We start from the raw sequence: 26,738 nt of genomic DNA, 5'->3' as shown, positions 1-26,738 counted from the left end.
CTCCTCCTTTTTTGATGTCAGATAAAAATTAGTTTATTAAATTTAATGAAACTACTCTCAAAGTTACATATAAGTTATTTTTAGCGGTTTAATTTTTCGAATTTGACGTTACAAATAATTTATGGACAATTTATGTTAGTACTGATTTAGACTGAATTGGTAAATGTCAATAAAAAGATATAATATTAACTTGACTAGCTATTTGACTAGCGATTTGTTTGTAGTGACCCTACTTTCTGCTCCGGGGGTTGTGGGTTCGATTCCCACCCTGAGTCTGGGTGTAATGTATATATTTATTTATATATGTATTATTTTTAAGTATGTTTATAAAAAAAATGTAGCTATACCAGTCGGATGCTACCTATAACACAAGCATTAAGTTGCTTACTTTAGGGACAGACGACCGTGTGTGTATTGTGTAGATATTTATTTATTTATTATTATTATTATTATAATAACCAAAGAAAGTAACGAAGTATGTCTGAATTATAAGTAAACAACTTCCCATTTGGTTTTGACTTACAAATTGTATCTGTGCTCACACGCTCAGACGATCACAGCAAGTAATCAACACTACATAATTGAATGAGTTGCATCGCTTAACCGGTCTGTACGTCGGTGTGTTTGCGGCACTTTGAGACATTCCGGTTCATTCCGGGACATTCCGGGACATTCCGGGACACTTCGGGTCACGGTATTGCGGGACACGGGACGGGAGCCGGGGGAAATCAGCCGCACGATACACTTGAATAATAATTACGTAATGTGTATTAGCTTCAGTTTAGTCGGGAGATATTACGTTAGTTGTATCATTTAGTTATGCTAAGTAAATTGGATTTTACTTAGAATATTGTTATTATATGAGTGTAATATAGTTGTTGAACTTTATGTAGCAGAAGTACGTGACTAAATTATTTTAATTTTTCAATAAAGATATATATAGATAGTTTTATGTCGCTTCAGCCTGTAATATCCCACTACTGGGCATAGGCCTCTTTCCCCATGTAGTAGAAGGATCAGAGCTTAATCCACCACGCTGCTCCAATGCGGGTTGGCGGATATATTCCCTACTATGGATAACGAACGCTATCAGTTGTACATGATAACAACCGGGACCGACGTCTTAACGTGCTGTGCGAGGCACGGTGGGGAGACCCACAAGGACTGCACAAACACCCAGACCACGGCAAACACCTGTATGGCCAATACAAAGTTTGTCATGTGCGGGGATCGAACCCGCAACCGCCAACGCAACAGGTACAATCAATGGCCGTAACCGTTGCGCCAATGCGGCGTCTATGTTGTCTATGTTTTAAGTTTTATGTATTACTGATTTATTAGCACAGTAAACAATGACTCTGACTCTTTTCGTTTCAAGGTTGTAGGCTCGTATTCCGCATTGAGACTGATATATAATATACTCATTAAATATACCCCCGATCCAAGAGCCAGGCCACCGTAATAACTACAGCAATACAACACTGCTTGAGGGCTTTTAGCTGTAATCCTCTGTAAGGTTCAGGTACTTCCCGAGTTGGGCTGCACCAGATTTTGAACGGAATATATCCTGTTATACTCTAAAAATAACATTAAACATATTTAGAGTTTAAAGTTACTTTTTTATTTTAGCTCATGGAATTAATTACACGTGGAATCCAATTTCACCTTTAAAATTTTATCGATAATTACGTTACATCCGATAAATCTGTTCGATGTTGTACCGTCTTCTACTTACGCCGTTTATGTAGTGGATTAAAGTGTCCATTATTATAAACTATAATAGCTCGACACCAGCAATTTATACTAAGCTAACTCATAAAAGTGAACTTTACAATAGAGGCTTATAAAAGGGAAAAACGTGATACCTTTTATATTAATTAAGAAACTTATTTGAAATTTGGTATCTTTAATAGTTAATGTATTCATTGCAATTTCACAATTTTTATTATTACAAAAAAAACCACATTTATTTAAGTTGCATTAAGAAAACCAACTTATCGAAAATTCGAGTTGGCGTAGTATAAATTGTTGGTGTCGAGCTGTTCTTAATTTGCCAATAAAAATATTTATTTTTACACGTTTTTTATTAGCTTTTCCTGTATGTTTTGTAACTGACTCCGTTGGACTTAATTTTGATCCACTTCAAACGTTCAGATTTCATTTAAACTGAGTAGACTTATCGAGGACGGATAACGTTACACTAATTTCGTAAGATTATTTCTTTTTAGTTTGGATTATTTATAAAAGCGTGTGTTTTTTAGTTTTCTTAAACTATTATTATTTTTTGTAAATAATACAAACTATTGTTAGATATGCTTAGATTAATATTTGATTACGAGTGGACATCAAGTCTAAATAATAATATTTTTAATATTTAAAACGAATACAACATTTTAAATAAAGAGAAAAATACATAGACATTCATAAAAACAAATTTGATTTGGAGAAAAGGTGAATGAATACTATAACACGAGTTATTGTAAAAATACATAGCTCTAATTTAAGCTTGTGAATAATTATACCTACAGGAGCCATGGTATACATTTCAAAGGTCAATATTGATGAGTACTCCTGCAAATCTGCGGTGCCAATTAATTAAGAAAATATTCCAAACGCCTACGTTGATTGATAACAAAGGTAACTGAAAAATAAAAACCAAAAATGTGATCAATTATAACCGAGAAGGCGCAATCTTCGTCTATAATTGGTAAACCTTTGTCTCTGTAGCGAGTAAATCGGTGGGAGTCCCAATTTCCGTCGGCGACAGCCGGCCGTTTGTGAAGCTTCGACGGTTCTCGACGCCTCGAGAAATATCGAAATAATGCCATTTCGTGAAACAAATATTGTGGCCGTAATAAATGAGTTTCGTCTTTGAGAGTTTCGACTGGCGTTGAGCGAATATATCATTTTATTAATGGTCTTGATTTTTGTTTGGATGAGTCTGATTGTCTTGAAAGTACGCGATAACTACTCACTTTTATATAATTGGGCTCAGACAATAAGTGAAAAAAGAGAGAGTGAGTTTCTATTAGTCATTTTATGGGATATATTTAGAGAGAGTTTCCAGAACTTCAGCACCTTGTTCCTTCTCCGCCTATCTTCTATATATCAGCGAGATACCATAAGTTTTAACTTGTGCAAGTTGTAAAATTGTAGATTTTTAATGAGGTTAAAGGTAAGGGCACGTTGGATATGATATGTGGTGTGAGTAATAAAGGTTGTGCAGTAAATTTAAAAATAAAACTAGACGAAACCATATGTAGCGTCTAGTTGTGAAACGTAACCAGAATTATTCCAGAGCTAATTACTGATTCACTGTTAATTTAACTGGAACTTCATTATTAGACTTCACGCTTAAACGACCGATGTAAATTCAGTCCTAACTTACAAGTACGCACGGTATCAAGGAGATCCATTAGAAGTTTCTCGAAAATTATCAAGATCGTTAGCTGAACAGGACTTTCGGGTAAATAATGGAAGAAGCGACGAGTTTATTTAGCAGATAGCCGGGAGCGATCCGGCCCCCGGGAAATCAGAACCGGCACACACGTAATTACGTTCGAAGATGACAGTTTTCTTGCGATTCCTAATTATACATTCGATGTTACATTACAGGGGATTACAGCCTCCATCTGAAGTGCCTAAGATCCATTATTGTGAGATGAAAGATTGCCTTAATCCACACAGCGTTACGTTTGAAATATTTTTAATATTTGTTTTGTAATTTCAATATTGGATGGTGTTTGAGGAATCTTTATTTTTTGAGGCCTGTGATTATAATTTCTCTTTTCGACTTTTTTATTTCACGATTAACATTTATATCTCGTACAGACATTAATGTGATTACAAATATGTTCGTAAAGTGTACTCTAACCTGATTGTATAATATTAGTACTGATTACTTACATCTTTGTTGAAATGTATGCTTAATTCAAACATAATAAATTTTCTGTAATTTTTGGAAATGAAAACAAAGTAATACCGCAATGAAATTGGAGAATAAACACTGCTCATATCTGTAAATCTGGACACAGTTCCGCCATCTTGAAAACTAAATCACTTTTGTTCCGTTTCCGTGACTGTAATGTAGTGATGTCACGTGGAAGATTTTAAAATTAAAACTTATACCACACATTTAGTTTGCATTGTATAATTTAATAAAATTTATTTTTATTTCGTGATATTTTCCTTTGATTTTGTGTTTAACTGAAGTTATGTGGGTATCATGGAAAATTGTATGGCATCACTAATACATATATACACTGACACATTCATGCATTAACAAATACATATATTAACCCATACATGCACCCACTTAAGTGTGAGTATATTTGTAATAATTTTACAGATAAAATTGATGTATGTAAATTCCATTCGGTCCGGATGTGGAGGGACTGGCAATCTGTAATACAGGTCTCCTTTTACAGATTTTGCTTTGTTATTGTTGAAATTTGTATTTTGTGTCTATTTTGTGTGAGAGAAAACAAATATATATATATATATATATATATTTTATGTTTGCATTGGTCATTTGTGATGTGTTTGTTTCCGGCTAAATACAGGATTACATTCTACAGGGGGGCGTTAGTTCATTATTATTTATTACAATAAATCGTAACTTCTAAATATACAGTTGTTTTCTTATATATTTGTAGTACTTTTATTTCTAAAAAAAATAAAATGTGCTATCGTTTGTCATGTATAGTTATTTTTAACCGACTTCAAAAAAGGAGGAGGTTACGCAATCGTTTATGAACCGATTTTGATAATTCTTTTTTGTTGGAAAGGAGATACTCCAAGTGTGGTACCATGAAAAGTAAACCAGGATCTGACGATGGAATCCCAGAGAAATCGAGAAAAATCTTCGAAAATCGTAGTGACGACTAGTGCATTTGTTATTTTTTTTCGTCTACTTACTTTGTATTACTTGTCGATGTAATTGAAGTCGGTTTTTTCGTATGTGAACAAACGCAATTATTACAAACACACAGCGCGCTAACATGTTGTCAAATGAGTATTTGGAGGTCTGCAATTATTGTATTAAGTTTATGGGAAATCAATCAAGTTACAAACTATAATGTTATATAACAACGTCGACCTCATGATCATCTAACTCAGTTGAGTTTCCTGCAAGAGCTTCGGACGAGGTCTTTGACCAATCAAACCAATTACATAAATTAGGAATAGTTACTTACCCGCATTATTCTAAGCGTAAAGTGTTAAATCAGGATCAAAAGTGCATTTGATGTGTGCTTTATCATAAGTAGATATAGGCCTGAGTTAGAATTATTTTCGCATACAGCCTGTAATATCCTACTGCTGGAAATAGGCCTCTTTTCCCATATAGGAAAAGAGTCTGAGCTTAACCCGTCACGCTGCTCCACTGCGGGTTGGCGAATATGTTCGCTACTATGAGTAACGATCGCTATCACTTGATAGATATAGTATTTATGGTAACAGCTGGGACCGACAGCTTAACGTGCTGTACGAGGTACGGATGGTATATCCAGAAGGACAAACATCCAAACCGTCCCGAGCGGGAATCGAACCGGCAAACCCTCGGTGTTTTAGGCGACTACTCGCACCACTTACACCAAAGCAGTAAGAATTATTTTATAGCTATTGAAATAACACATACCAATTGATATAATTGATGTGCTGTGTGGCTACGGCACTTAAGAATTTAGCCACCCCCTCTCTTTCCGTGGGTGTCGTAAGAGGCGACTAAGGGATAACAAGGTTCCACAACCACCTTGGAACTTAAGAAGCCGACCGATGGCGGGATAACCATCCAACTGATGGCTTTGAAATACACAGGCCGAAGACGGGCAGCAGCGTCTTCGGTGCGACAAAGCCAGTACTGCGGTCACCAACCCGCCTGCCCAGCGTGGTCACTATGGGCAAAACACATGAGTTCACGTTATTTTTGGCGTAAATTTGTGGAGGCCTATGTCCAGCAGTGGACTGTATAGGCTGTAATGATGATGATGATGAATTGATATAATAGTTAGAATATTGGAGCTTAAAGGTAACAATTTAAATTCCATACTCTTTAGTAAAATGTAACGCAATTACGTAGAATGGTCCACGGCACTATTTCAAAAACACATATTATCCTTATTTAAAAACAGTCACTGGAAGGTGTTTGTGTTAAAGGTGTACAATAACAGCACAGCTGCGTTTTCGGAGCAATACACAGACAAACAGACCTACGAACGTGTTGATCCTGCACAACTAAAGTCATTAAGCGCTAAAGTTTGAAAGTCACACATTTATGTGTAAGCTCGTATGTCGTGCTTATGACTTTAAAAGGCGCTGTTCGTGTTAAAACGGTAAAATGAAAAACAGAAATAACTTTATTTAAATATTCTACAAAAGCATTTTCGAATCGTCATTTTACAAATTAAAATTTTAAATAATATTATTACTTTTTAAAAATGAAGCTATCACCCATTCGGAATGTAGATTCTGCAGAGAAGAATCGGCAAGAAACTTCACAGTTGCTCTTTTGAAAATAATATATAAACTGTGTTTTAGCACAAAGTTAGTAATATCTTTTATGAAATACAGCTTTACTATAGACAGTATGGTCTATTTGTGATATGCAAAATTTTGTTTAGATAGTAAGAATTGAAATGTTTCGTAAATTATTATCAATATAGCGAAAATATACCAGACAAATCACTTACTCAACCGAGGTAGCGCACAGCAGGAAATTTCCTGCTCAAAATATGAAGCAGCCCGACTGGGGAAGTACCTCGACCTTACAGAAGATCACAGCTAAGTAATACTGTTTTCAAGCAGTGTTGTGTTCCTGTAGTAAGTTAGCCAGGCCTCCGGGGTGAATTTTGAATAGCGTCGGAAAAGCGCTTGCGATGCCTCTGGTGTTGCAGACGTCTATAGGCTACGGTAATCGCTTACCACCAGACAGGTGAGCCGTACGATTATTTGCCTACCTCGTTATATAAAAAAATATACAATGCTAACTAAATATAAAGTGATGAGGAATACCTATAAATATATACCCTATCCTATATAATATGTACCCTACATGTGAGAGGTATTAAGTTACGAGTAACTTGTCTATTTTGGGCCTAAACTACTATATTTACAATTATTACGATTTTTTAAAATAGTTTAGTAAACGTAATTAGTATTTACGCGATGCCGCCTTGGCGCAACGGTTACAGCCATGGATTGTACCTGTTGCGTTGGCGGTTGCGGGTTCGATCTCCGCTCATGACAAACATTTGTATTGGCCATACAGGTATTTACCGTGGTCTGGGTGTTTGTGCAGTCCTTGTGGGTCTCCCCACCGTGCCTCGGAGAGCACGTTAAGCCGTCGGTCCCGGTTGTTATCATGTACACCTGATATCGATCGTTACTCGTAGTAGGGAATATATCCGCCAACCCGCATTGGAGCAGCGTGGTGGATTAAGCTCAGATCCTTTTCCTACATTGGGAAAGAGGCCTATACCCAGTTGTGGGATATTACAGGCTGAAGCGTAATTAGTATTTATTTGGTTTACTTTAACGCTCGATCTTCCGCTTAGCGCTTGTATCTATCTTTGTAAGATTAGTAAAGACCACGAGAAAAGTTAAGATTGATTAAGTTGGTGACACATAATTTTTGACGTAATTGCCAAAATATATTTTACATATCGAAACTCATTCACAAACAAAATAACAAAATGACATCTATACGAAGGCGGGTGGTTTACTGACATATCATAAATATTTTTATGGATTCATAGTATCGTTAGACAAACGCATCAGGGCGTGTTTGAACGCAATACGAAAGTAAATGTATCGGGAGATAGCGGAAACGCGACGTAGATATTTTAGGGCGGGGGGGGGGGGGGGGGGGGGTTTACAACTGGGTGCACGAATATTTACAGCGTTATTGTTATAGTACCGAATAGTTTTTTAGATCCCACAAAGGTGGCAAACAAGTGTACGGTACGCGTGAAGGTAAGCATCATTACCTATGTACGCCTACAACATCAGGAGCATTGAATTACGTTGATGACTTTGTCCTCCAGGTGCTCTGGTCACCTTACTCAACACAGGACCACAAATCTGCTTGTGAGCAGTGTAATTGTGATCTTGACCAAGATTTCGAGTGAGATCATTCCTTCTGTGTCTTAATAAAAACTACTCCCCACTCACGGCATACATTTTTATTGGCCATATAGATGTCTGTCGTGGTGTGGGCGTTTCTGTTTGTGTATCTTGTGTGTTTCCGGACCCCAGACACAGGAAAAATCCTACTGGGGGCCGTTGATTGTGAAGCGTTTATAAGTGGCGGTGAGAACTACCAAAAACTGATTTATTTTAATTTTTAATTTTTAAATAGATATATATATATATATATATATATATATATATATATATATATATATATATATTTATTTATATATTTATTTGCTGCCAACAAAGGTATCATTGTAAGCAAATTCCCGCAGTACGCTTCAATATCAACGGTCCATATTCGGCTATTTTCGTAGCCATTTTGCGGCGACAGAAAAAAGGGAAAAATGTCTACAATAGCGTAGGAAGCTGTGGCAGTGCACGCCTTCAATTTTCCAATTTGGAGCAACGTGGCGCACAGCCGGTGTTCGCTCGACCCGCGCTTAGGATCGCTTCACATCAAGCATGAAATGCTGCATTATAAATACCCCTCCGTTTGCTATTTATGTTTCTCATCTTTTCAATTCATTTTTGAAACTTTTGTCTTGAATTTTGGGATGAAAGATATAGCTACTTTTAGGCTATTCATTCGCATGTATAATAAAATCAAACAAATGATTTTAAAACTGCCAGAAAAAAAATTAAAATACGAGTACTGGGTGGCTACGGTACTAAAGAATATAGCCAGCCCCTCTCTTCCCGTGGGTGTCGTAAGAGACGACTAAGGGATAACGCAGTTCCGCTACCACCTTGGAACTTAAAAAGCCGACCGGTGGCGGGATAACCATCCAACTGCTGGCTTTGAAATACACAGGCCGAAGACGGGCAGCAGCGTCTTCGGTGCGACAAAGCCAGCCCTGCGGTCACCAACCCGCCTGCCCAGCGTGGTGACTATGGGCAAAACACATGAGTTCACGTTGTTTTTGGCGTGAACTTGTGGAGGCCTATGTCCAGCAGTGGACTGTATAGGCTGTAATGATAATGATGATGATGACAAGTTTTCCAGAATCTAATCCCAATTCGGTAGTAGGTTCACTTTGTCTATTATTAAATGCTTTGACTTGTATTAATTTATTAAAAACAAATATAATTATGTACAATTTGTAAAATTATGATTCAAAAGTGCTATGAAGCCAGTATTTATTGAAATAAAGATTTTTTTTTATTTTGTTTTTTAACAGTCACCTGTTTTGTGTCTCGAGCTTTGAACTACTTAGAATTTTTTATGTTTCAAAGAGAATGTGATTGAGTTATCACGTATGAATTGTTTTTAACCGACTTCAAACAAGGGGGAGGTTACTCAATTCGACCGTATAGTATATTTTTTAATGTATGTTCGGGGATAACTTCGTCATTTCTGAACCGATTTTGATAATTCTTTTTTGTTGGAAAGGAGATATCCTAAGTGTAGTACCACGACAAGGAAACCAGGATCTAATGATAGGATCCTAGAGAAATCGAGGAAACCTTCGAAAATCCGCATAACTTTACTGGGTGTACTTTTGGTTGTGATTTTGATAATTTTTAATTTATTCGAAAGTCAATGCTTATCATGTTCAACTTTTTGAGTAATCTTTGATAATGCGTATTTACTTGACTATTTTTTCGTCTACCTACGTTGTATTACTTGTCGATGTAATTGAAGTCGGTTTTTCTCATTTGCCAGCAAACACAATTATTTCGAAATGCCAATTCGAACTTCTCATAATATAGCGAATATGGAATTAACCCCATTTATCCTGTCAACCGGTGGTGGACCGATTTCGATTTTTTTTTTCATCAAAAAGTGGTGTGTGTTATGTGGTCCCATTTAACTTTAATTGAGATCTGACAAGTACTTTTACGTTGTATAGCATATAACTTTTTACTGGGTGTATCGATTTTGATGGTTCTTATTTTAATCAAAAGCTAACGCTTGTCTTGTGGTTTTATTCAAATTTGATCGAGATCCGATGACTACTTTTTGAGTAATGTTTGATAAAGACAATTCTGAGTTAGATTAATTATAATATTACTGTTTGTTTTTTGAAGTTGAAAGCGCACTTGTAAATCATAACCAAACTTCAGACCATTGTTCTGAAGATCGCGGTTTTCGACAAAAGGCTGAAACTAGAACAGTTAATTGTTTATCGGGTCTCGCTTTAATTCTGTATTTCTATAATTTCGAAATGTTTGTTGTGCTTACGAACGAAGAAAACAACGCGAAACTTGATTTCTTTTAAACTTGGTTTTAACTTATTTATGTTTCGTGGGTGTGTGTATGTGTGTGTGTTGTAATTTGTCTTTCTTTTTCAAATGAACGAACAATCCCACTGTTTCGCAGTATTAAGACCAGGGCAATGATCTTTTATTTATATATGATGCACGCGTAGCAATTTATAAAAAGTAATATTAACGCTTCAGCCTCTAATATCCCACTACTGGGCATAGGCCTTTTTCCCCATGTAGAAGGATCAGGGCTTAATCCACCAAGCTGCTCCAATGCGTGTTGGCGGATATATTCCCTACTATGAGTAACGATCGCTATCAGGTGTACATGATAACAACCGGGACCGACGGCTTAACGTGCCCTCGGAGGCACGGTGGGGAGACCCACAAGGACTGCACAAATACCTAGACCACGACAAACACCTGTATGGCCAATACAAATGTTTTTCATGTGCGGGGCTCGAATCCACAACCGCCAGCGCAACAGGTACAATCTATGGCTGTGACCGTTGCGCCAACGCGGCGTCAAGTAAAAATAATATTAAATTATATATAATTTACTTGTCTTTCCTTTTGTGTAGGAAATTTACTGGATATCTTGCAATATTGGATTTTCGCAAAACGGTTAGGTTATGTTATCATTCACGCGATTTGGTAATTTTATTATGAAATTTATCCGTTAGAACACACCAGAAGATGATAAATGATCTCCGCTTGCAGTAATATCTATAGGAACATCAGTCTTCATTTCAAAGTATATAAGATTAGTTGAAAAATGTTTTCTAAGCTTAGAAATTTATTCTTATTAAATTTGAGACATTTATTTGAGAGCTTTTAAACATCTTAATTTGACTTACTTTCATATTTATTGTATATAAATAAATAAATATTAAATAAATAGGACTTGACTAGCCCGTTGGCGCAGTTTGTAGTGACCCTGCTTTCTGCTCCGAGGGTTGTGGGTTCGATTCCCACCCCGAGTCTGGGTGTAATATAAATATTTATTTATATATGTATTATTTATAAGTATGTTTATCGAAAAAAAATATATATGTAGCTATATACCAGTCGGCTGTTACCTATAACACAAGCATTAAGTTGCTTACTTTAGGAACAGACGACCGTGTGTGTATTGTGTAAATATTTATTTATTGTATATGACAAACAATTGATAAAGCTCACCCTAAATTTTATAGATTGTGTAATACAAATGGTAGACTTAAAGGTAATTATCAATTTACCCCGGATAACCAAACCAGTTTGTTCCTCACTCCGTTTCATTTAGAGTATCTTACCTAAGTTTTAATATATTCCAATATTTTTTTGATCTAAAACGGTCCAATCGTTATGCGAAATACGAAAGACAGAATTAATTTTCCATTTGTTTTATGATATTTTTAACCGATTTCAATGCAGTCTACCTAGATTCATTGCAATTGGTTGTCGGTTTTGCGTACAAGCATAAAAGATATCCATCCAATTTTAAACATTTCTGATATCAGCTTATTTTATCTCACTTTTATTATCTTGTTGTTTTTACAAATAACATTAAAAGGGAGATTTTTTCCTCTGCTTATTTATTAATTTATTTATTTAATAAGAAATACTAACACAATTACATGTTTAAAAAAATTACAATCAGTTATATGCCTAAGTGTTACATATAGATATAAATTCTCTTAAAGGTAGTTACGGCATGCCCTTTAGACAATTAAGTCATCTGCATTTTCTAAAAATTCAAAATTTTCAACATTCAGGGCTTAAACAAAAAAAAAAAAATGCGTGCAGACTAAGTACACATGTCAGAAGTGAAACTTCTTTGGTAAATTAATAAAAAAAAAAACTAATAAAAAAAAACAAAAAGCCAACGTCACGCGGTGTTCCTAGGCGGTCACCCATCCAAGTCCTGACTGATCGGACGAGAACCACTACTATTTACAATCGCATTAGCATGATATGTTCAATGGAAAAAAAAACGCTGTTTATTTATATAACCTCTTGACTAGTTTCTTGTTTTAAAGATTTGTGATCGATACAATGTTCTATATTTTTGTTAAATTGCATTTATACCAGATACAAAAGATGTATGAATACCATGTGAATTTGGATAAAAAAGGTTAATCTAAAAATTAAACGAGCCAAAAACGACTACATAAGAAATAAATTAAAAATACCAAATTCTTAAATTTCGTATCTTTTCTTACAGGCAGTTCTTTCCAAAGCCCAATAGCGGCGAAGGCGATAGTTACAAAGTCCTATTTGCGGAGACTGTGTGTTAGTAAATGCAGCCAGGGATGTCCTCCGGCTCGCAGGACCAACGATCTACGTAAAATTGCCGGTGGTGACTGGATGAGGATTGTGGAAAACCGGGATGTCTAGCGCGAACTTGGGGGGCTCCGGCCGATAGTCGGGAGACTTTGGCCGGCCTGACGACACGACTCCACACGTCTGAGGGGTGGCCTTGTTGTGAGCGAGGCATTGTGTCAGGGCTCGGAGGTTTCGTCCGGCCCTACCGCCGGGGCGAGGTGGCGAATGCTAGCGCGACCCCATGTCCCCTCCCAGATGGACGACTGCCGCACGTGGTGGAACTTGGGGGGCTGAACTGAATTGAACTGATTTGTTTTAATGTATCATTTATTATGTATTTTATGAACAGGTCATCTGAAGCACTTAGCTGCCTATAATAGCCGTCAAAGAAAATTAAATTTAACTAACAATTACACGTTGAATAATTCCGAGCTATTAAATTATCCGCACGTCGTGCATGCGACAGTGAGGTGGGTTCGTATCGACGAATTTATATTCCGATGGCGAAGGCGATGCAGGTGCCTCGAATCCAATTATGGGACGAGTGTGCATCCTTTTGTGGTCTAGTTCAATATTTCTGTATGAAATTTCGTGCATTTTCAGTATTATTCGAGAGAAATCGGTAGGCGTTTGTTTGAATGCATATTGATTAAGCAGTTTGGAATGTATGATTGCTTTAACCATTACGAAGCGTTCAACTGTCCCTGTATCAGTTCTACCAATTAAACAATCGTCCCAAGCTATAGATTACTTCCATGTGCCCTTAATTTTCTCGAAATTTGTCCAGACTTTTGTCTATCTTCTATTCTTGCTATGAAAATGTTCTGTCTTTTGCAGAACGGTCAATATCAAAAACCTCATAACAACAACATATAGTATCAATTTGTCAGGAGTTCGATACTAAAGCTATATTTCGAACTACAATTAATTGGAACTTATTTCAAAAATCACCATTACCGTAATTTTAATTTATTTGTACTGTAACAACAATATTAATTTTAAACTAATGTTGAATAATAATTTATTTGTGACTAATCTGTTATATTTAAGTTATTAACGTCTTTAAATGCTATGTAAAGTATCTTTTAAACCACATATTTATTACATAACTAGTGACCCGCCCCGACTCCGCACGTATAAAATAAATATTTGCATTGTAAGCGCAAAAAATGTGTTTATTTACGACATCACATTAGAAACATCTAAGATTATCAGTGTTTCTCTACTATATTATGTATGTATCATATATATAAACCTACCTCTGGGATCACTCTATTTACTAAAGAAAACCGCATTAAAATCCGTTGCGTAGTTTTAAATGTCTAAGCCTACAGACAGTGGGTAGCGACTTTGTTTTTATTATGTAATGATATATCATTATTCCAATATTAATAATTTCGTAAACGTTTTAAAACGTAACATATAAATAAATAAATAAATATCTACACAATACACACACGGTCGTCTGTTCCTAAAGTAAGCAACTTAATGCTTGTGTTATAGGTAACAGCCGACTGGTATATAGCTACATTTTTTTTTTCATATATAAATATATAAATAAATATTTATATTACACCCAGACTCGGGGTGGGAATCGAACCCACAACCCTCGGAGCAGAAAGTAGGGTCACTACAAACTGCGCCAACGGGCTGGTCAGATATATATTATGTATTATGTATTTTTCGCAAATAAATTAGTGTTGACATAAAAAAAATGTCTAGTTAATGTTACCCAAAAAAATTTTATTCAATCAAATGCCAAATATGCCTACTTATATTTTGTTCGTGTAAGGGTTTTACCGTAATATAATACCGAGGCGGCCTCCAACAAATTTTTATAGGTCCATTACCGACTAGCTACGCCGTAGCTTGCTACGAGTTTGTATCCGTTCTGAGTTATATTGTATATTTTGTGGGTAACTGACGAACGTTAGAGATCTTTGGAGTTATGGGAATAATGTTTTATGATACCCAGTGTATAGTAATGTAAGTCAGTAATATTCTTTATAATAATATAATAATAATATCTATTATATATTGCGTGTATTCAGCCTGTATCATCTCACTGAAGGATTGGAGCTTAATCCACCACGCTGCTTCGCTGCGGGTTGGCGGATATGTTCCCTAATATGAGTAACGATCGCTATCAGGTACTTATAAGTGAGGGATTAACGTGCTCTCCGAGTAAGAAATATTTATACAAATACAAATATCCATCCCGAGCGGGATTCGAACCTGCAAATCGTCGGTATTTTAGTTGTCTACTCGTACCAATACACCAGAGCGATTGTTATAAAATGAAAAGGTTTCATTAATCAAGAACAAAAACGCGCAGATAACCCAATGTTGCGTTTAATAGGAACTAAAAACATTTGTTTCTTTATTATTATTATTTTTTTTTATTTATTAAGCTTTATTACAAAAAAAAAGAAGATACATTTTACCTCAATTTGATACAAAAACAAATAATGTATGCAAAGGCGGCCTTATCGGTTATAGCGATCTCTTCCAGGCAACCTTGAATAGAAGTGGTATAGGAAAAATATGTTAGTAAAATTGCGCAATCAACAACGCCAGTTTATCACACATAATTAAATCAATTTATAATACTAAACATAGTTATATAATAAAATATTCATACGTTTAATCGGTATATTGCTACATAAACATATCAATAGAATACATATATTTAAAACTATGTAAGAGAGATGACTTTGTAAGTCAAAATTGATAAGCTTTCGAAGTACATAATGTATTAGTTTTCGCGAATCTTTAACAAAGGTGACATTAAATTGTTCTCTATTTATCTGTAACAGATTTTATATTTTACTAGCTGACTCGGCAAACGTTGTCTTGCCGCTAAACGCTATCTAAAAATAGGGGTTGATCGTAAAATAAATGGTTGTGTGTATTTTTTAATGTTGTATGATACAAAAAAATAAAAAATGAAAAATAAATAATTGATCTAAAAATTAAAAACAATTTTTTTTGGTGTGGACTACCCTTAACATTTATACTTATTACATTACAGCCTATACAGTCCACTGCTGGACATAGGCCTTCACAAGTTTACGCCAAAAATAACGTGAACTCATGTGTTTTACCCATAGTCACCACGCTGGGCTGGGCGGGTTGGTGACCGCAGTACTGGCGTTGTCGCACCGAAGACGCTGCTGCCAGTTTTCGGCCTGTGTATTTCAAAGCCAGCAGTTGGATGGTTATCCCGCCACCGGTCGACTTTTTAAGTTCCAAGGTGCTAGTGAAACTGTGATATCCCTTAGTCGCCTCTTACGACACCCACGGGAAGAGAGGGGGTGGCTAAATTCTTTAGTACCGTAGCCACACAGTTTACTTAAGATTGTCGGTGTAGGCTGGATGAGGATTGCATAAAACCAGGATTTATGGCGCGAACTTGAGGAGGCATGTTTCCAGCAGTGGACTGCAATAGGCTGAAGTGACTGTCATTGTAAATTGCCAATTATATGATTTCCTATAATTGTTTTCCTCCAAACATGGCTCCAGTGTCGCGTTAATATAAATCAAGTAAAATATTGTCTGTTGAAATAAATGTGAACACCATTCAAAAAGCATTTATGTATGAACGAATGTGTTTTTCGAGCGAATAGAGACTTTTGTTGCCATTGTTTGATCGTTCGCTCGATAACGCAAACGAGAAGTAAGGGTGAGTGCTGACAGCCGTAGAATACGCTGCGACAAATTTAAAATAGTCTACATGTATATTCTTAACCCTATCCTTCCTCTATTTGGAGAAAGAGGCTTATGCCCAGCAGTGGGATGTTTCAGGCTGAATCAAATAACCAATATCTGTAGGTGCAGGTACTGTACATAGGAAACCTACGCTGAAGTTGTGAGAAATAAAAGATAAAACAATTATTTTTAGTATTTTTGTCTCAAGAAATATTCAAAACATGTATCCATAATGTTCACAACATTAAATTTATTTTTTTCCTTAAGTCTTATATGGTATAACATAATTTTTTTTACTATGTTATTATTATTATTTTTAATATATTTTTATTTGGGTTGACAGATTTTATGCCATTATGCGTCAGAAAGTATAGTCTCTGCTTGGGCGCATGAGGGCCAGCGGCAAAAGCATTCTGAAGACAATCACGGCTCACCCTAACTGTTGAAAGAAACAATGACGCGTCAAATAAAATATTTTTGAAGTAAAACTTCTTTTTGCATGCTTGGCGACGCCTCGCCCGATCACACTTTTCGTAACGTCACGTATTCACCAGCTCATTCCCCAAGTCAATAGCGCGTAAAGTAGTTTTACTTCATAACATAAATACATGCGCTTAAGTTACAAATGTAAACACAGCTTTACATTTTATTGGAATTGATTTCACGTATAGAAAACAAATATAAATTGAATTTCGAAATATATTCTATTCAATCAAGTTTTCATATGCTTTTTCAAATTTTTCTAAAGTTACATAGCAAATATAGTTACAACTACCGTCCTTAATAGACTTCAATTTTTGGAGTAAAAGAGTGTCAAAAGCGTTACGAAAAGTGTGATCTGCCGAGGCGAACGAAAGTTGAAAGGGAGATGTTAGTTAGTGTAGATAGAGAGTGAGTTATGTTTTGTATACTGTAGGGGCAAGAGAGAGGTGTGAGCACATATTATCTTTTTCTCTTTCTCTCATACATATAGATGGAGCTAAAGAAGTTAGTCGTGTAGTAAAGTCGTGTGGTCTAAAGCATACTCGTTTTTGAAATATATATTGTTACTATTTCATTTTTTGCTGTATTACATTTTGGTTTTGAATAAACATACTTTCTATACTATATTATAAAAAGGTAATGTTTCTAACTTTGTTTGTATGTAGGGGGTAATCTTCGCAAATACTGATCCGATCATGAAAATTCTTTCACTAACAGAAAGCTACACTATTCAGGAGTGACATAGGCTATATCTTATTGTAATTGAACAATAAATCAGTAAATAAGAAAAAGATTAAAATATAATATCAAAAAAGTAAATAAACTAGCGTCATCTATGGCTATTAGAAAACAATTTATTAGTCTTTCGACGTTATTAATTTAGTCTTATTTTAGTCTATCGACGACGTTTTCTTGATTTTTGATAGATGGCGTTGGAGCAACATATTATTTATTTAAGTTCTATAAAATTTGTTCTTTAAAGTATGTTATTTGGTTAATATAATAATAATTAACGCCCAACGAAGTGGACACGGGTCGGCTAGTCACATATATATGGATGTAAGTTTATGTAATATATTTAAATGAATCTGTTTAGTATGGGTTGGCACAGTGGACATCAAAAGGTGGCTATTGTTGTCATAATAAAGAATGCAAATGAAATTTTTTCTTTATAGTGTAAGTTTTATACATGAAATGAGAATAAAATTATGAAACACCATTTGTGTTTGAATACGTGTGTCGTTTCTATATTCATTTGCAATTTCCATATCTTACAAATAAATTTGATATTTTAGTTCAAATTGGCCTCATAAACTCCAACTATCGAGAAATTATGGATATAAAATAGCCTAAGTGTAAATAAGGGTCTTTAATTACCACAGACGTTGGCAAATTTTGTTGTTAATGGTCCATTAGTTTAGTCAAGAAAAATTACAACTAATGACACACACTTTCAAATTTATAATATTTGTCGATTACATGGATAAAAAAGTGTCGTGTTGTGGGATACCAGATAGAAACGAAGTTACTTATTATAAAATATTAATTTCAATTTCTAATAGAGATGTAAAGAAAATAATTATTCGGGTATACATTTTTTATTATGATTATTATCGATTAAAAAAAAACTACTTTACATAATTATCTTAACACCTTTATATTATTTACAATGATTTATAAAAATATAACATAATTATCGAATGATATAATAATAATAGCAAACTGCAATAATAATAATAAAAAAAATAAAAAAAATGCAATAATAATAATAGCAAACTGCAATAATAATAACAGTCGTCACGTAGACTATACATTAAACATTGTATAGCTACCATATATAGACTATATATAAAATCTTACGCTTTTTTAACGTTTTTTGCCGGCTAGGGTACCCCTCCACAACGCCCCATAAGGAACTTCGTTCCAATAATAACATATTCTAATTCTCAACCTCTATTCTACCCGAAATACAGACATACACATTAGTAAAAAAATCTAAAGTATAAAGGTGAACTCGAGCGTTTTTTTCCAGGTAACATTAGGGTATAGGACACGATGAATGAGTAGTAGTTACGATTAAAAATGTACAATATGAAGAAACGAAAAAAAATATATTTCATTTTTAGTGTGATAATTTAATTCACATCTTTGACTAGCTCGATGGCGCAGTTTGTAGTGACCCTGCTTTCAGCTCCGAGAGCTGTGGGTTCGATATTCGCCTGAGTCTGGGTGTAATATAAACAAATATTTATATTGTATTATTTATAAAAAAAAAAAAAACTATCTGTTACAGTCGGCTGTTACCTATAACACAAGCATTTAGCAACAGTTGCTTAGCTTAGAGATAGGTGATCGCTTGTTTCGATGTTTCTATGTTATAAATAATTTAATACACTCGAATATTACATACTTATATTATGGACCAGTTCGTAAAACAAATCATTTTTCATACTATTGAAAAAAAAAAACAATAATAAAACCTCTTTTAATTTTTTTTGCAATATATATTATACAACGTATGTAACATAGTTATGTATAATGTATGTGAACGATTTTTCATCCGTCCTGCTTAATCGACGGGCGTTGTGTGACAAAATAATGAACGTGGCTTTTTCTAGAACGAAATTAATGAATGACACGTGTTTATCACTGTTGCGAACATGTTAAGCGGTGTGTTTCACATTATATTCCTCGATATTGTTCATTCTCTCTCGTCAAAACAGTTGACATTACATAATGGTGTATTTTCGACACCAATCTCTCTCATCGTTTATGTAATATAAATAAAATAAATTTTATTGGTAACAAAATACTACTTACGTAAGATAAAATTCAACAAAATTCAATTCTAATACAAAAAGACAAGGCTATACACAAAAAAATTAAAAAAAAATGAATTTGTGATGTTACCAATCGGACGCCCACTCAGTATTGTTGAGACAACAACTATGATTTTGAGTGAGCACCGGTAGCACAGCAAAATATGAATATGAAGTGAAGTTTTTAAATCGAAATAGTAAACAACATATGTATTATGTGTTAAGCGAACTAAATTTATTGATTAAAATATATAAGTGACGTAGGGCAGAGCAATATCCTGATCAAAATTTGGAGCAGCCCGACTGGGGAAGTACCGTGACCTTACAGAAGATCACAGCTAAATAATACTACTTTCAAGTAACGTAATTCTAAGCATACATCAAATAAGACCTCAAGTTACATTTTAGTTAGACACAATTAAAATCATATAAATCACCACCAAGTCAACATTTGCAAGGCATCGTAGTTAATCCCGGCCGACGTCACGCTATAATGACGTTTATTGTAAAACTGGAATGTCGATATTTGCGTGTAATGCACTGACGGGAGTTGTCCCGGTGATGTTACGAAGCAAGATTTATGACACATCGATGATAGACTAGAAGATTTGCTTGAAAAATATATCTTATTCAAACGGCATAAGGTTGATAACAACTCATTTAATTTGAAGAAGTGTACATTTCATTATTGTCATTGGAAGATTGACTTTATTTACAATAAATAGAGTTGATTTTTGAAGAGATTTGTATTCGCTGAGTAGTTACCACGATTAGGTGTCAGTCACGCAGTTTGTCACCTTCGTAATAATTAGGAGAACAACCAACTTACGAACGAAATTTCGAACAACTTAATTTTGACTTGTTGTCAAATCTCTTGTTCTTAGTACAGATGCTCTCTTTGGGATGACAGCACGAAAACTTTAGGACTATAACTTATTATTTATTACTTCCCATGGATCTTAAATCATTTTGAACGGAGACTAAAACTAAACGGAAAATTGCTAAGCTGAATCCGCAAATATTACAAACATTTGTAATAATTGTGTTTGCGTGGAAAAGAAAAGAGCATATTCCTGTCTGAAAGGCCGGTAACGCACCTGTTAATCCTCTGATGTAGCGGGTTTCTGTGGATGTTGTTTTCACTTACCACCAGGTGAGTCAACTGTCCGTTTGCCCCCTTTTCTATAAAAAAAAAGAAAAAAAGGAAAAAAACTTCGATTACATCGAAAATATAAGTCGGTAGACGAAAAAAATTTCAAGTATGATGCTGATGATGAAACTGGAACTGTGAAAACGGACATATCCGACGGTGAAACTTTACTCTGAAATTGAAGTCCTTATTGTCAGACAATTAGCCACAAATCGTATAGTCATTGTTACGTCCGACCTGGAGTATATTGAAACGAGTGGAAGCGTGATCTCAGGTACGAACGGGACGAACAATTGTCTGCAGTACGCAGAGCTAACACTCAATGTCTTAAATAAAAATCCTACCTTAGTTTCACTGAATACTGTTCGGTGAAGCCTCGCCAGGTATAACTTAATTAACATCAAACTATAATTGGCCAATCATTACGTCTAATGCTAATCAATTATACTTAACTGAAGTGGCGGGCTGAAGCAGGAACCAGCAATCAAAATGGCCGTTGTTCGGCGTAGTTCCCTCACGTTTTTCACAATAATTCAACAAGGAATACAAGGAATACACTTTGCTATTAACAATTAAATTACTTCAAACAACAAAGGATGGTTCGATCAACAAAAGGCGATAATTTTTCGCGAGAACGAACAAGTACAAACAAAAGCGTAACTTTTATACGGAGACCGGAAAAACGATGCAAATTTTTAAATTCAAAAGGTGACGAATGACAGCTCATAGATAAAAACCATTTCGTAAACTATACTAACTGTCATAGATAATATAATAGTTTAGTGTTGCTACATTTGGTTCATAACATCTACCCGCCTCGGCCAGGACTACCTGGCCGCTAATCAATTGGCAGTCGTGACAAGGTTGATACCACTCTCTTCAGAACAGAACCGTCCACCCGAACCTCAGCAAAACGGGGCACTCCATCTGCTCCAAAGACGAGGTTAAGAATGCGCCCTCTGCGCCAACACAGTGGCGGTGAGTTAGCGTCCTTAACCAGAACGAGGTCACCAACATGCGGTGGATCAGTCTTGTCAGTCCACTTAACGCGCTGCTGGAGAATATGCAAATATTCCAAATTCCAACGTTTCCAAAAGCTCTGAGTGAGTTGTTGGATCAATTCAAACCGCGAGAGACGATTGAGTTTCACATCAACATAGGGGTATTCCGGCAGGGCGTTCAGCGGCCGTCCAATCAAAAAATGGCCCGGTGTGAGGGCTTCCAAATCGTTAGGGTCTGAAGAGATCGGGCACAACGGGCGTGAATTCAACATGGCTTCAATTTTGCAAAACACAGTTGCGAGCTCCTCAAATGTTAATACGGACTCGCCAATTACTCGTCGCAAATGTGTTTTGGCAACCTTTACAACACTTTCAAAAATTCCTCCCCAGTGGGGGCATGACGCGGGACTGAACTTCCAAGTTATTCTGCGACTAGCTAGTCTAGACGCAATCTCAGTCTCATTAGACGCCAAAAATTCATATATCTCTTTTAAATAGTTATTTGTGCCTTTGAAGTTGGTGCCGCAATCCGACCGAATCAAGGACGGTAGTCCTCGTCGTGACACGAATCCATCTAACGTCGCAACAAAGGCCTCTGTCGAGAGGGCTGAGACTAGTTCTAAGTGTACCGCCTTGGTGGACAGGCAAACAAAGACGCACAGGTAGGACTTGACCGTTTTACTGTTCCTGAGGGTCGAGGTCTTAACCGAAAAGGGACCTGCAAAGTCCGTCCCAACTCCAGCAAAGGGCCTTGTCTCTGTGACCCGATCCGACGGCAGGTCACCCATGATAGGCTGCATGGTAGAGGCCTTGAGTCTATAACAAGACATGCAGCGAAAGACCACACTACGGATCGTCCTTCGGGCCGATAAAATCCAAAATTCTCGTTGTAAAATGGCCAATAAGGCATTACAGCCGGCGTGGGAGTTCTTGATGTGACGATCAGTCACCAACAAACTCACTAAGTGGCCACTTTTGGGCAACAGGAGGGGATGACGAGCTCCATACGGGAGGTTTGCGTTCCTTAGACGTCCTCCGACTCGCAAAAGACCCGCACTGTCCAAAAAGGGGTTCAGTTTGCAAATGGCTCCAGACAGCTTACATTTGCCTTTTCTCAAAATATCAATCTCATTTTCAAAGTTCTCTTCTTGCACAGAACGAACCCAATGAAGAAGAGCATCCTGGAGCTCTTGTGGCGATAAGAACGCCTCCAAGCATTTGTTCTGTGGGTGTCTACAATTTCTGGTGAAGCGCTTGATCCAAGCGGTGACCCCCAGTAATTTGTCTAATGAGCTGTAGCGATTCATTAGGAAATCTGGGTCGAACGGATGGTCCCGCCGTTCAATCGCAAGGGTTCGCAACCCAGGCAATGTGACAGTATCCAAGGCCGGTGTTCGCGGCCAATTAGATTCTGACCTGGTCAACCACTCAGGTCCCCACCACAGGGAGTGCTCAACCAAAAAGGGGGCCATACATCCCCGTGATGCGCAATCAGCAGGGTTGACTTCGCCAGGCACATGCCTCCAGATTAACGGGGTTTCCGATTTCTGGATCTGAGAGACCCGATTTGCAACAAACACCTCTAAGGTGTGGACTGACGTCTTCAGCCAACATAGGACAATTTGACTGTCAGTCCATGCATAGACTGCCTCAATGTTAACTGACGGGCACAAGGTGGACATGACGTGATTCAAGAGGCGAGCAAGAAGGGCCGCCCCTGACAACTCTAGCTTGGGAATTGTCAAGGTAGTTCGAAGAGGCGCGACCTTGCTCTTCGCCATGACCAATGACACCTTCACTTGACCATCCATGGTCACGGTGCGCAAATATACGGCTGCTGCGTACCCACGTTCCGAAGCGTCCGAAAACCCATGAAGGGACGCTGTATGCTTCCCTGGTGGAAGCATAGCACGGGGCAACGATATCATATTGATAGCAGGCAATGAGGAAGCAAACAGGAGCCAGTCCTTCAAAATAGCTTCGCGGAGTGGCTCGTCCCATCCAAGACCTGCAGTCCAAAGTCTCTGCAGGAAGCATTTGGCCCAGAATATGACTGGGCATATCCAACCATTGGGATCAAACGTTCTCGCGACAGTCGACAGAACCAGCCGTTTCGTCCAAGTGCGAGGCGAATCCAAATCGACGTTGAACGTGAAGATGTCCTGGACTGGTCTGTACTGTATTCCAAGGACTGTCATCATGGTAGGATTGTCACGGTTCTCAAATAGGTGAGGATCCTGCTGGTGGTCATCAGGTAGCCCATCCAAGAGCGCAGGTAAGTTGGAGATCCATTTACGCAATTCATATCCTGCGGAGGCTAGGATGCCAATCAATTCGTCACGCAAAAGGAGAGCCTCTCTCTCCGTGGACGCACCAGTGCATATGTCATCAACATATAGGTCCTCCTTCAAAATGGCGGCTGCGCGAGGAAACGACATACGCTCTCGATCTGCGAGCTCCCAAAGCGAACGTATGGCCAAAAAGGGGCTAGACCGCAGCCCGTATGTGTTCGTGTTGAGTTCGTAGACAAGTATGGGATCTTGCGGGTTTTCCCGCCACAATATCAGCTGGTATCGACGATCATCAGGGTGGATTACCGTTTGCCTGAACATCATCTTGATGTCAGCTACGAAAACGAATTGGTGACGCCGAAACCGCGTGATGACGTCACAAAGGTCCTTAAGCAATTTGGGACCAGAATGAAGACACTGGTTCAAGGACACTCCCGATGTGGTCTGCGCAGAACCATCAAATACTGTGCGCAGCTTGCCACTTGACGGCTTTATCACAGCATGATGTGGGAGGAAAAAATGCTCCGTCGAGCGCCAGTCAAGTTTTGACACAGACATGTGTCCCAAATTCTCATACTCCCGCATGAAGTCAATGTACTTCTGTTTAAGTAGCGGGTCCCTGCTCATGCGGCGCTCCATTGCCAATAAACGCTTCTCTGCAGTAGGCCGCGAGTCGCCAAGGGGCGGTCGTACGGCAAGAAATGGCAATCTTGTCATGATCCGGCCAGAACGAAGATAACTGGTGTTGCTCTTGTAGAACCGTTCACACTCCTCGTGTTCCGGATCAGAGCGGGGTGCTTGTGGTGGCTCTTCCACTTCCCAAAATCTCTGCACGGCGTCAGAGAGGGCGGAGCCCACCATCAAAGCCGTTCCAGGTTCAGCAGGAGGGGGAGCCCTCAATACAGGCCCCATCAATGCGAACCCAAATATGGTCCGGAGGGCTACTAAGCCACCTGGCTGCAAAACACGATCCTTACCGAGTAATATTTTGCCCAGTACATCGGCGCCAAGCAACAAATCGACCGTGCCAGGTAGGTCGAATTTAGGGTCAGCCAAGTCCAAATCGGCGGTCAATTTTACCGCATCCGCAGACAACCGAACTTGCGGGTGACTGCCCAAGATGTTCTCCATCACAATGGCCGACGATCTCAGCGTCGGGCGTGGAGAATTTGAGGGCGAGAACTCAAACGAAACGTGGCCCTCAACCGTGGTTACAGGGGCGTTCCCGACACCTCTTATTAGACCTGAATACCTTTTAATATTCAGGCCAGTCTGCCCCACCAACCAAGACGAGGCTATGCACCCTTGTGAGCCTGTGTCCAATATTGCTCGGACTACAACCGAGGCGCCCGTCCGTCCCCAGACCCGGACATAGGCCGTGGGCAAGAGGACGGTCTCAAAAGGGGGTGGTGCATAGCGGGGGCAGACGCCAACATCCTAATGTTGGCGTGGCGGCGATCTATCGCCGCTGTCCCGGGACGGCACGTCAAAACGAGGGAGTGGTTTAAACTCGCCCTCCTCTCGATGGCGACTGCCACGAGCCATAGTCGGCGGTTCGTAGCGCCGGGAGCGTCCGTACTGAGGGTTGCGCGGCTCCAAACGGGAACGCTCCGCCAGAGGGGGGGACGGCAATCGTACCGGACGTGCGTCACGGTAATCGTGGTAAATGACTGGAGGTGACCGTGATTGGTCACGAGGGTGCGGTGAGGGCGAACGGGGCACAAAGGTGCGGGATTGAACCCGAGGCCCCCTTCCATACCCGCCCGTGGGGCTGCGCGCCGAATCATGTCGGCGATCCACAGCAGCACAATCTGCGTGGCGGGGGGGAGGTGAGCCGGACTCCAAATTGCGGGACTGAGCCCGGTGTCCGCTCTCATACCCGCCCGAAGGCGACCCCGGGTGGTCGCGGCGGCCATTTGCGTTGGCGCACAGCACCTTTAAATGTTGCCCTCCACAAACAGGACACGGGTGCATGTCGGGGCAAGCGCGCTGAAAGTGGTCCCCCAGGCAGGAGAAACACCAGCCTCGGGCCTTAGCAATCCGCCTACGAGAGGCCACATGCAACGCTACAAAGTCCGGGCACTGCATCGTTCGGTGCCCCCGGGACTTACAGAACCGGCAGACCGGTCGCGCAGCCTGCGCGACTGCAAAGCGGGGGGACGCCCTTCCCTTTGGCGCCATTTGAGCAGTGCGCCGTTTGTTGGTGGGTCCGGAGCTTGATAGTCCCACCGGCGCATCCATAACGTCGCCCATGCGACACTCATTCTCCAGGAACGCCAACAATTGCTCATAACTAGGGAGAGGAGATGCCTCATCCCTAGTGTGCGCCTGTTCAAAACGTGCTCTCAGGGACACCGGCAACCGCTTGAGCATAATACGCACCAACCAGTATGACGACTGGTCAACCGGCAGGCCCAAGCGGCTAAGAGCATTGGTAGCTGCAACGAGGGGGTTAAGCATCTTGGTCCTCAACTGGGCGGTATTACTCACGACAGGAATGTCCATTATCTGGTCGATATGAGCATCGGCCAGACAGCGCTGGTTTTGGTAGCGCTTGGTGAGTAATGACCGCGCGACCGCA

General features: G+C 38.6%; 1 protein-coding gene across 1 annotated transcript; it reads right to left on the bottom strand.

Annotated features, from left to right (window-relative positions):
• Positions 1-21,703: 21,703 nt before the first annotated feature.
• On the bottom strand, positions 21,704-25,288 carry LOC123669677. The gene is made up of 2 exons (XM_045603268.1): positions 22,375-25,288; positions 21,704-22,101 (listed from the first exon to the last, which is right to left on the bottom strand). The coding sequence occupies exons 1-2, from the start codon at positions 25,286-25,288 to the stop codon at positions 21,704-21,706; spliced, it is 3,312 nt and encodes a 1,103-aa protein (XP_045459224.1).
• Positions 25,289-26,738: the final 1,450 nt, after the last annotated feature.

This window comes from Melitaea cinxia, chromosome 3, assembly GCF_905220565.1.
Source record: "Melitaea cinxia chromosome 3, ilMelCinx1.1, whole genome shotgun sequence".
Taxonomy (NCBI): Eukaryota; Metazoa; Arthropoda; class Insecta; order Lepidoptera; family Nymphalidae; genus Melitaea; species Melitaea cinxia.
The sequence above is the reverse complement of the archived record's forward strand: the minus strand, read 5'-3'. Positions and strand labels throughout refer to the sequence as shown.